At 35.7% G+C, this 12,591-nt stretch overlaps 1 protein-coding gene across 1 annotated transcript; it reads right to left on the bottom strand.

Annotated features, from left to right (window-relative positions):
• Positions 1-26: 26 nt before the first annotated feature.
• Positions 27-11,396, bottom strand: LOC101257036 (SH3 domain-containing protein 3). The gene is made up of 10 exons (XM_004232940.5): positions 11,077-11,396; positions 5,197-5,319; positions 3,500-3,569; positions 3,016-3,161; positions 1,994-2,095; positions 1,679-1,876; positions 1,513-1,575; positions 1,321-1,425; positions 1,031-1,105; positions 27-448 (listed from the first exon to the last, which is right to left on the bottom strand). The coding sequence occupies exons 1-10, from the start codon at positions 11,134-11,136 to the stop codon at positions 329-331; spliced, it is 1,062 nt and encodes a 353-aa protein (XP_004232988.1). The 5' UTR covers positions 11,137-11,396; the 3' UTR covers positions 27-328.
• Positions 11,397-12,591: the final 1,195 nt, after the last annotated feature.

Below are 12,591 nucleotides of genomic sequence, written 5' to 3'. Positions count from 1 at the left end.
TTGACCTCAATAACAAAAGGACATAATTCACAAACTACAACAACAATTTTCACAACCATCTTCTTCAAAGATAACATTTTTCGTTCGCAGGTAGAGGAAGAGGGTACTTAACTAAGTGCATTTCAGCTATAATCCATCAGTGATGACAAGTCTATGCTGGGGTAAAAACAAAAGGGAAAGGGAAAAGACCAAAAGCATTTACTGTCCAGAATAACCCTAAAAGAACTAAAATGAATATGTTACACACTCAACTCTATGCTCTTGCATGAATAAATGGATGAACTGGCAACTGTTCCACAAATACCAGCAACAAAAAATCACCATCTTTTCAGTAAGCTTCCGTTGCTCCATTAGAAGTAGGTACTCTTTGTCGTTTCTCCACGTACTCAGATGGAAACCAACCTGCCCTGCCTTGGCATTCTCCTTCTGACCAACCTGATTGAGTCACCTGAAACATAACATGAAATTGCAAAAGAGAGGCACTCTTCAAAAAAACGTGGATGTAACAGGATAGAAGAATTAACTGTGGTTTCTTCTTTTGAACTCTACTTTACTGTGTTTCATTGAACATATCATGTACATCTATGAATAGATCATAGTTTTGTTACCTTCACAAGTTTTGAGAAGTAGAATAAAAATGTCAATGAACAAGAAAATTTACAGGTGTGTCCTTTCCTTTTTCATTTACATAGTATTCTTTATTTTGTTTACTTTCATTCTTCCTTTATTTTTTTTCTTTTTCGGATGGGAGAAGGGCGACAGGAGGGGCAGGTTTGAAGTGAGAAGGACAGTTAGAGGGGCAGGTTTCAAGTGGGAAGTTGCACATATATCAAATAAGCCTTTAGAAGGAAGACTAGTGTGAGTAGTACAAACAGCAGTCATCTTTACTGGAAAATTTGAGAAGGCTTACATAAAAGGTTTGTTAGGATTAGAAAAAGGAGAATGCTCCAGCAGATATACATGTGAGTTTTATCAACTTCAATCAATAACTTATTATCATAAGAGGGAAGAGCCAGAATTAAAGAACAACCTTACGAACAACAACATAATCACCGACAGACAAGCTTAGCTCCTTTTCTGATTCAGCTTCAAAAGAATGAATAGCCTGTGTGACAGAGACACAAAAACTAAGACCACTTCAACTCATTAATAAACAGTAACACTGCACGGATAAGAGTGTCTTCAGAGCTCACACCAGCAACATATCCTCATTGTCAATCAGCTTTCCCTCAGAAGTTTCTTTCAAATAGTATAATAAATAAATCATTCTGTGATAAGATTATAACAACTTAGACAACTGTTGTTAAAGCAGACGGTTACCTCGGCCAAAAAGTATTTTGTTTTCTCAGGTATTTGGGCCGGAGGGTTAACAGGAAGTGTGGCTACAGGAGGAGCAGCCTCTTTTCGCTGCTTTTCAGAAACTATCTGTACAAATTGTAAATTGTCGAGTAAGAAAAAATTACCTAGGTGTAAAGCATACCTCTGGAGAAATACAAAAGGAGAAACACTCACCTCAGCTTCAATATTACCCAGAATAACAGCAACTCTCTCATGATAAAGCTTTTCTGCTTCAACCTGCAGATGATTATACTCACTTTAACCATTGTATGAAAATGGTTGACCATGCAAAACACAAGTTTAAATTCCATGAGAGGCAAATATGCACCAGCATACATACCATTGCAACAAGCCTCTGAAATGTAAGCCTCTCCTGCTGTGATTCTACAGCAGCTAATGCTGCTGCTGCTTCTTTACCGAGTACTGTCATGTTGGCTTTGAGTTCCTGCATTTTAGTTTCTGCTGAGTGCAGCTTTGCCACATTCTCCGGGATGGGAGCTTCCCTCACCCGAGCTTGTCTTCTAGAAACTTCGGTTGCCTGCTTATTTTGTATTCAATACTAAGGATGTGATGACAGTGTATAATTGAACAATAAGACAAGTATCAACAGGCGTTTATCATAGTCTTTAGCAAAAGAAATAATCGTTACAGTAACCTGTATCTCCGCCTCTTGCCGCATTTTACTGTAGCGCTGAGCTAGATGACGAGCATCCTCTAAGGGAGAACCAGCTACCATAGCTCTCAATGGTTCCAGTACCTGGAAATCCAAAAGCTCATTTTAGTCTGCGGCCGAAGGCTGAACTATGAAGTATTGAACATAGATTAATGTTACTAAGTGTCATGAATCAAAAAAATAAATGTGCAGTATCTTGAAAAGAAAAGACAGAAAGAAAAGTAAAAAGAAGGTATTGACATATTTGCCATAATTATGTTTCATGGGACAAAAAGGTCGGTATCATGATGTTTACAGTATGCCATTAATCCTTCTTTTTGGTTGGGAAAGAGGGTGATTACTTCTTCATTTTGCAAATGAAGCATGTGCTTACAGAAAACCACCCAGAAACCAAAGAAAAAATTTCCAAGATCAACATGTGCACATGGAAGTGACCTCTTTCTTGGCACACACGTCGAAGGAGAAAACTGGAAAGGAAAATGATTATCCTTTAGGTTTTCGAGAAACTGTTTCATCAATTTCTTTATGCATTTGTCACTTGCTATCAGCACCAGAACTTAAGACTATCATCATTGATTTCTTTATCTTCACAGATTCATAAGCAGTCTTTCCCATAAAAAGCAGCTATAAGCCTATTCATGTATGGATGTCACGATCTTAGACTCTTAGGCTAGCAGGTAATAAACTACTGCAAATTTAGCCAGTAATCTACTGATGTTTAGGTCTAGGGAAAACACATTTATCTAGCTCATGCAACTCTAACAAATAAATACGCCAATATCTATTGCTTCTAATTAGTTTCCATTAAGGATGTCACGATCTTAGACTCTTAGGCTAGCAGGTAATAAACTACTGCAAAGATAGCCAGTAATCAACTGACATTTAGGTCTAGGGAAGACACATTTATCTAGCTCATGCAACTCTAACAAATAAATACGCCAATATATATTGCTTCTAATTAGTTTTCATTAACATACTCCAGATTACATGCACATTGTACCTACCTGACTGAAGAATAGTTTATTTAGATCTTCAACCTCCTTCTCTGCATGCTTACGAGCATCGCCGTAAATAGAAGCAGCCTTAGCTAACACCTCGTCATTGGGATTTTCAACTCCATATTTGCAGCAATCTTCTGATAATTTAGTTCCTGGCTACCATAAACTTCCACCAAATAAGTTGAAATACACACAGAAGCAAAAAAAAAAAGGCAAAAAGAAAAAACATGTCTCAGTCTCACAATAATGGGACAGGGGAGGACGAGATTCTAGCCTGGCAGTATCCAGAAAATAAGAATATAACATCCAGGTTAAGAATAATCTTGTTATATCGTCAAGAAGGCATAAAGGACTGCCTAAATATTTTAGAAGTAGCAGCAAACAGACATAAAGGGCTGCCTGAATATTATAGAGGTAGTGAATCATGACTAGAACAAAGTTCCATCTGAAAGTAGATCTATTTATACAAAATACCCTTCAAAAGTTTTACCTGCTTCTATATGCTTGTATCCTATAGCTGTAAATGTTTCAGCTGCCTTAACAATCTCTTTCTGAAAATCCTGCAAAATGATACGAACAGAGATATCCTAACTTCAGAAAGAGAAGGAAACACACAGTGTGAGTTTAGATCAAAATTAAGCAATGAATTTGCCAAGTCCTAGTCATAACTACAAAAGACAAGATATAGGAATGAAATGCTCTACACTAGCATGACATTTATCTTGTTCATAGATATACATGGTCTTGTGCCTAGCACCAACAACAACAATAAAAAATCAAGAGACAAATGACAAGCCAAGTGCATATAAAAGTATCTTAATATGAGTCATCCGAAGAAGAATTAGAAAAATGATGCATGTAGACAAGCCAAGCTGAATAGCTCAACCTGATACAACAAGCCAAGCTCGATATCATTATGCTCAACTTTCATAAGAAGAAGATCTAGTGCATCTTAACAAGACAACAATAAATTATAGAGGCCGGAGCAGAAGAAAATGACTAAACAAGCCTGCTAAGGATATCTTAAAATAGGTCAAGCTCAAGCTAATTTAGTAAAGTGAATGCATATCAATGCGGCGAGCTGAACAACATCGTGATCAGGTCAGGTAAGTGAAATCTCAGCCTTGACGGGCAAAAATGTAAACCAGCTAATAATCACAACAGAGGCAACCATTTAGTTCAGAATATTCAGACCATGTAGCACTGATACGGACACCTTCCACCCACAACGAAGTCTGTCCATCAAGGTTAGAACAGATGGGAAGAATCACCTAGAGGTTTTTGTAATTTGAGACCTCGTGGTTTTCAACCCATTGCATTGACCACTAGGCCACACTTCAGACAGAAGTAACTTAAGTCTCCAGAAAATAGACTTTGGTTCTATTTGAAATAAGAGAAAAGAGATGGCAATTTATAGTGTACATCATGTTGAGTAGTTATTATCTATTTCTATGATTGTAAGTAAATATTTTACAGTGTAGTACAGAACAATATGAAATGTTCTCCAATGCTCTAACTAAATTTAATAGATCTAGACATGTTGTGAATACGAATATGTTCTCTAAACTTTCAACACAGCAAATCCATGTTCGTGCATGCATCTACAAGAAAAATATCTCCAAAACTATCTATATTCGAACTCAAGAATCTTTACATCCCACTTTGCATCCCTCTTCAAAATTGTATGGAAGCTGCTCACTCCAACTACTTATTAAGTAATAGAAAATGAAGAAACAACTAAGTTTTTCTTAACTCCATGACAATATTACTTATTAACAACTATTACCAAGTTTCAAATGCACTTAAAAATAGCAATCTTGCTTCAAATTTTGGCATCTTCCTTTTATAAGTCAGATTTAACTAACACCAAAGAATGCTCTACCTCCCATTAAAAGAAATCATTTTGGCTAAATGACTCACCTTTTTGCATTATCAACTATTCGTAAGAAGCAGGAAGAGCAAAGTAAAGGTCTTTGATAATGACTAAATATTTAAGTAGCTATTACATGCTAAACGAATATATTAGCAGTTATTCTGCAAATAAGTAAATTGCAGTCAGGTATATACTACTGTAGTAAATTTCATAGTTAGAAAGTAAATGACACAACATCAAACATTTGCAATATAAGAAAAAGAACTGTAGGCACCGAACAAGCTTTTATTTACATTTTGTGACAGAACCCTTACCCTTTTCTCCCGGGTAGACTTATACAACTTGTCCAGTTGATGATGCAATTGCATTTCCATTTCATCGATGACCATAACATCTGAACTTTCATAACCAGTTGCACTAAACTGCTTGATGACTGCCTGTGTTTAAGAATCAATATCTCTAGCAAGTAAGAATCAATAAATGACACTATAAAACTAACACTTACCTATGGAAAGAAACAATTTATACCATCCCTCAAAAGTCAATCACTCAATTAAATAGAAATGTTTCAATCTTAGGATATTGGTGTTAAATAAAGAGATATTTTCCATTAATTAGTTAGTTGTATCTTGTTAGTTATATTGTTAGAAGGTAGTTAGAGTTTGTTAAAAGTTGTTAATGAAGTGTATAAATACAGTATGTACAGGTTGTTGAATACAAGTTGGAAATACACAAACATTATATTTCCTCTCCTCTCTTCTCTTCTCTTCTCTTCTCTTCTCTTCTCTTCTCTCATCTTGAAGGTCCTCACATGGTGAAGATCAAGGATCTTAACATGGTATCAGAGCTTGAGTAATCGATCTCATATTCCTTCGATCTTCTCAGTTTCTGGTTCACGTTTCATCTCACTTCTTTACTGTTTCTGTTTTCTCCTGTTCGACATCTCAACAATGGTGAATGCTAGTTCACCTGCAGATCTGGAAATTGGAGCTGAAGTTGTACCCACTTTGGTAACAATCGATCAACACCGTCCTTTGTTTCTTCAGCCCAATGATACACCAGGTAGTTCCCTAATTTCGATTAAACTAACAGGCCCTGAGAATTATGCATTATGGAGCAGTTCAATGCGAATTAGTCTATTAGGTAAAAGCAAGTTAGGATTTGTGGATGGTCGATATCCTAAGGAGAAATTTGATGCTTCTCTTCATGATTTGTGGGAGAAATGTAATGCCATAGTCCTTTCATGGATTATGAATTCTGTATGTACTGAATTACTTAGTGGGATTGTATATGCTACAAGTGCATATAAGGTGTGGACTGATCTACAAGAACGATTTGACAAGGTTAATGGATCTCGAATCTTCTTCCTTCATTCACAAATTTCTACTCTTAACCAAGGAATTTCTTCTGTTTCAACCTATTTCTCAAAACTAAGAGAACTATGGGCAGAATTTGATGCATTGATGCCATGTCCTGGATGTAGTTGTGAGTCTAGGAAATATGTGGAACACTTTGAGTATCAACGCCTTCTTCAATTTCTGATGGGTTTAAATGAGTCTTACTCACAGTCTATAAATCATATCATGATGATGCTTCCGACTCCATCGATTAATAAGGCATATGCCATGATCATTTCTGAGGAAAGTAGAAGATCTCTGGGTTCTTCTACTTCCTCTTACAGCTCTGAAATTGCTGAGGGACAGCTTTGTTTAGTGGTAAAAGCAACTCGAGTGTACGCACTAACTATCAGGGGAATAATTCCTCTTACAAGGGCAGAAGCAGAAGGAGTGATCTCTACTGTGATCATTGTCATCTCACAGGTCACACAAAAGCAGTGTGTTACAAATTAATTGGATATCCTCCAGATTATAAATTCAAGAAGAAAACAGGATCATATATCAAAGAAAATGAAACTAGTAAGGGCAATCCTAATCCTAGTGATATTGGAAATCAGTTTGGGGGTCAATCTGCCAATTTTGCAGGATCTTCTCACATGTCTAAAGGTTCTACTGATGCATTTGGTGCTATTCCTCAATTTACTGAACAACAATACAAACATATCTTAACCATGCTTGATTCAGAAAAATCTGAAGCTGATCATGTAGCCTTGACAGCAGGTATGATCCCTCATACTACTATCATTTCAGATGATGTTAAGTGGATAGTGGATTCTGGTGCTTCTAGTCATATGGTTAGTTCTGTTGAGCTGTTATCCCACACTACAACAGTAAACAAGAGTGGTCTAGGCAAAGTTCATTTGCCTACTGGTAATGTAGTCAATGTAACTCACACAGGATCATCCTATCTCTTTCCTGGTCAAGAGATAACCAATGTAATGCATATTCCTGAGTTCAAATACAATTTGTTGTCTGTTTCTCAACTGACAAAGGAGCTTCAGTGTGCTGTATTATTCTATCCTCATTTTTGTATTCTTCAGGATCTCTCAAGTGGCAAGGTGAAGGGGATTGGTAAGGAAGAAAATGGCTTGTATGTGTTTCAATCAGGTCATAAGAAAGCATTTACAGCAAATGTTGCTGCTGCAGCTACTAATGCCTGTTCTTCATCACTTGGAATGTCTTCTACAGATTCTGATAGCTATAGCATGAGTATGAATCTTTGGCACAAGAGGTTGGGTCACACCTCTTCTGTCACTATAAGCAAGCTGTTTGGTCATAATTCTACACATTGGGACAAATGTATCAAGAGTTGTAATGTGTGTCCTTTAGCAAAACAAACTAGACTGTCTTTTCCATTAAGCACTACTACTTCTGAGTGTTGTTTTCAGTTAGTTCATGGTGATGTTTGGGGTCCTTATAGAGTTCCTACTCATAATGGAAAAAAATACTTTCTTACACTTGTTGATGACTATTCTCGATATACTTGGTTGTTTCTACTACCTTCTAAAGCTGATGTTGTTGTTGTGATTAAGGAATTTCTGCTTATGGTTCAGACTGTTTATTCTTCTGTGGTGAAGTGTCTTAGGATTGATAATGGGTGTGAGTTCTTTAACTCACAAATGAATGGATTGCTAAAGTCTTTTGGGACTGTACATCAAAGTTCTTGCTCTTACACTCCACAACAAAATGGAGTGATAGAGAGGAAACATAGACACATTTTAGTTTTAGCAAGAGCTATTAGATTTCAGGCTGGTGTACCATTGAAATTTTGGGGTTATTGTGTGATCACTGCTGTATACATCATTAATAGACTGCCTTCTGCAATCATTCAAGATAAATCTCCTTTTGAGAGACTTCATAGACACTCACCTTCTCTAGCTCACATGAAAGTATTTGGCTGTTTGGGGTATGTAACTTAGGTAAGAAAGTTGGACAAATTTTCTCCAAGAGCTGTTCCTGCAGCATTTCTTGGTTACTCAGTGTCAAAAAAGGGCTATACTATGTATGATTTGGAGTCCAAAGTATTTTTGACAAGTAGGGATGTCTTATTTCAGGAAGATGTTTTTCCTTTCAAGACAAATTCCACTTCTCCTTCTCATTTGTTTTCCTCGAAGGAAGATGAACTGCAGTCATCCTATATAGAGAATAATGCTCCATCATTCAATATTCCTGCTCCTGCTCCTTCCTCTTCTGTTCCTTCTATGGATAGTTCTTCAATGGGTGATGCTTCTGTTTCTGAAACTCCAACACTACAATCTCCAACAGTTCCTATTACTAGAAAGTCTTCCAGGACTACTAAGCCTCCCATTTGGATGCATGACTATGTCTCCACAAGCAAAGGAAGTGCAAATTGTTGTTATCCAGTATCTGATGTGGTTAGTTATGATCACTTATCACCTGTGTGTAGAGCTGCTTTGGCATCTTATTCTGTCATCAAAGAACCTACTTCTTATACTGAGGCTATTAAAGATCCAAATTGGGTGGCTGCTATGCAATCTGAAATTCAAGCATTACAAGATAATCACACTTGGAGTTTAGTTGAACTACCACCTGGAAAGAAACCTATTGGGTGTAAATGGGTGTTCAAAGTTAAATACACATCTTCTTCTGGGGCTGTGGAAAGGTACAAGGCTCGACTTGTAGCTAAAGGTTATAGCCAACAAGAGGGGTTAGATTACACTGAGACCTTCTCTCCAGTTGCTAAGATGGTCACTGTCAGGTCAGTTGTGGCTGTGGCAGCAGCTAAACATTGGTCTATTTTTCAGATGGATGTTCATAATGCTTTTCTTCAAGGGGATTTAGTGGAGGAAGTGTATTTGGAGGTTCCCTCTGGTTTTGCTAGCCAGGAGGGGAAGCATGTTGTCTTCAATTACATAAGTCTCTCTATGGACTCAAACAGGCACCTAGGCAATGGAACAAGAAACTCACTGATGCATTGATACAACTTGGCTTCTCACAAAGTCATTTTGACTATTCCTTATTCACCAAGACAGTTCAAGGAGAGTTGGTAGTTGTGTTGGTTTATGTGGATGATTTGCTGGTGACAGGAAGCAGTACAGATCTGATTCTACAAACAAGGAATGACTTAAAGCTAAAGTTCAAAATGAAAGATCTTGGAGAATTGAAGTTCTTCCTTGGAATTGAATTTGTGAGATCACAAAAGGGAATAGTGATGAGCCAAAGGAAGTATGCATTAGAACTAATTAGTGAGTTGGGATTGAGTGGCACTAAACCAGTTAACACACCTTTGGAGACAAATCTGAAACTTACATCAGTTGACTATGATGATTTTATAACTAAGGAAGCAGGTTCTACAAGTGAAGATATATTACTTGTTGATCCTACTCAATATCAACGGCTAGTAGGAAAGTTATTATATCTTACTATGACTAGAGTTGACATTGCATATGTAGTGCAAGTGCTTAGTCAATTCATGCATAGTCCCAAACAATCTCACATGAATGCTGCCTTAAGAGTAGTGAAATATATAAAAAATGCTCCAGGTCTTGGTCTTCTAATGCCCTCAGATAGTTCTGGAAAATTTGTAGCATATTGTGATTCTGACTGGGGTGGTTGTTTACAGACTAGAAGGTCTGTCACGGGATACTTAGTGAAGTTTGGCAATGCTATAGTGTCTTGGAAGTCAAAGAAACAAGAAACAGTAGCTAGAAGCTCTGCTAAAGCAGAGTTTAGAAGCATGGCTTCTGTTGTGGCTGAAATAACTTGGTTGATTGGTTTGTATAAAGAGCTGGGAATCAGTATTAAGGTTCCAATATGTCTCTATTGTGATAGCAAAGCTGCTATTCAGATTGCAGCAAATCCCATTTTTCATGAAAGAACTAAGCACATTGACATTGATTGTCATTTTGTGAGAGACAAGATTATACAAGGTGTTATCAAAACCCATTATGTTTCTACTAAGGAACAGCAGGCAGATCTATTAACCAAGAGTCTTGGCAGGCAACAACATGAACACTTAATGACCAAACTGTGCTTGAAGGATGTATTCAAAGCATCAGTTTGAGGGAGGATGTTAAATAAAGAGATATTTTCCATTAATTAGTTAGTTGTATCTTGTTAGTTATATTGTTAGAAGGTAGTTAGAGTTTGTTAAAAGTTGTTAATGAAGTGTATAAATACAGTATGTACAGGTTGTTGAATACAAGTTGGAAATACACAAACATTATATTTCCTCTCCTCTCTTCTCTTCTCTTCTCTTCTCTTCTCTTATCTTGAAGGTCCTCACATGGTGAAGATCAAGGATCTTAACAATTGGTTTACATCAAACCTTGTAATTATCTTAAACTATTCATTTACTATGTACAAATTATAACTTTTAGAACCCAGTAACATCAAAGGGCATAAACTTCAAATCATGGATCCACCTCTACTCCTAGCACCTTTTTGTATTACCATACCAATTCCAAAGCCCAAAGTAATTACAATTAGGGAGAATAAAATCTGAAAAAGACATTTTTTTTGGCAACACATCCAATTCAAGAAAAAACTGACAAACATAGAAATTCATAAAGCTTAAAATCTTCCCTCACTTTTATACAGTGATTGTCAAGAATTCAAGTATTCATTCGCACATTAAACCAAGATGGACCACCAAATGAAGATAAAAAAGATGATCAATCCAAAATTGAAACTCTACCCATTTTACAGTTCTACTAGATGAGGAATACCCAGAAGAAGAAACGCGTAAACATTACCCCCGAATTCCAAGAAAATCACATTTTCTCACAGCCCCAAACAAAGAAAATTGGATCAAGAAAAAAGAATTCTTGGGTGGACCTGTTGCTGTTTAGCGACTTGTTCTCTGAGCTTACTAGCTTGCTTTCTCAAAGCATCCATGGCTGTAATCTTTGCCGCTGGATTTCACGATTTTTGGGATTTGATTTTCTTATCTGATCTGAACAAAGGCTACTGCTGCTGCTTCAAAGAAAAGAAAGTTGCTTTTAGCTTTGATTACTGAAAGCAGCTTAATTGTATAGCATTTCTTTTTCTTTTTTTTATACCAAGTCCATAATGTGTTTAGTACGGAGGAAAAATATAATTTTAGAATAAATTTTTAACTTTTCCATATTTTGATTAATCTAAAATTTGAAAAATATAATTGAGAAACATGATCTTTCTATCCTTATAGTATTTGGCTAAATTACTTATAAATAACTTTTTTAATTAAAAAAAAAAAATTTTCTTTCCGTAACAACTAACAAATACACACTTAATATATTTTCTTATTATTTCAAAAAACTTTCATAACAAATATTTATAATATTGTTTATATATAAACTATCTTAATAATGAAACATGTCATGATAGTAGTTTCTTTTCAAAATTTAATATTCAAAAGCATTTTTTTGAATTTATTTTACTCCCTCTGTTCCAAAAAGGGTGATCTTGACTTGAAACGGAGTTTAAGAAAAGAAATAGAACTTTTTAATCTTGGGATTCAAAATTAAAGTTACGTCAAATGTACTAAAATGTCATTTAATCTTGTGGTCTTAAACATGACACGTGGAAAGTTAAAGTTAAAGTGTTGCCAAAAAAAGAAAGGGGACATTCTTTTTAAAACAAACTAAAAAAAAAATAGGAACATTCTTTTTTAAACCGAGGGAGTATTAATTATCAAAAAAAGTATTTCTCAAACGAACTAGCCCAACACAAATTATTTGTCTCTAAAAATGCATATTTTGAAAAGATATATTAATAAAAATATTTTTTCAGATAAGCATTTTTTGATCGATTGTCCGGACGACTCTTTTAGAATGTCTCTTATTTCAGCCAAAATAGCTTTTAAACACTTTTGATGTGTTTGAATAAGTTTTAAAAATGCTTACAAGCACTCAATTTAAGCTAAAATATTAAAAATAATCAAAGTCTTATAAATCAAAAATAAAAAGTCAATTCGAACAAGCTCAAATTACAAAGTTGCAAATATGTGTGTGTTTCTTTTAGTATTGGGCTCTTGTAATGTCCAAATGGATCAATATTGGTTCCTATAATCAGCTAATGGGCCAAGAAAGCCCAATTCTGAAAGAGCTTTTTTAACATAACAAGAAGAAATGTATATTACTTGAAATTAAATGAAATATTATGATATATGAGTCTATCAAGTTTCTGTTTCCATCAGCCAGCCCAAGGCCAATTAATGGTTAAAAAGGGAAACATATAGTGTACAAAAGAACTCTAAATCTCCTGCGAAATGAATCAATTGATTTGGATGGTGGTCATCCATACGAATGATCCATCATCAATCCCTCTTAATGCTTTTTGAGTCAATTTCGTCGTATAGAGCTTTCCTAG

The sequence above is a fragment of the Solanum lycopersicum genome, chromosome 2 (assembly GCF_036512215.1).
Source record: "Solanum lycopersicum chromosome 2, SLM_r2.1".
NCBI lineage: Eukaryota > Viridiplantae > Streptophyta > Magnoliopsida > Solanales > Solanaceae > Solanum > Solanum lycopersicum.
The sequence above is the reverse complement of the archived record's forward strand: the minus strand, read 5'-3'. Positions and strand labels throughout refer to the sequence as shown.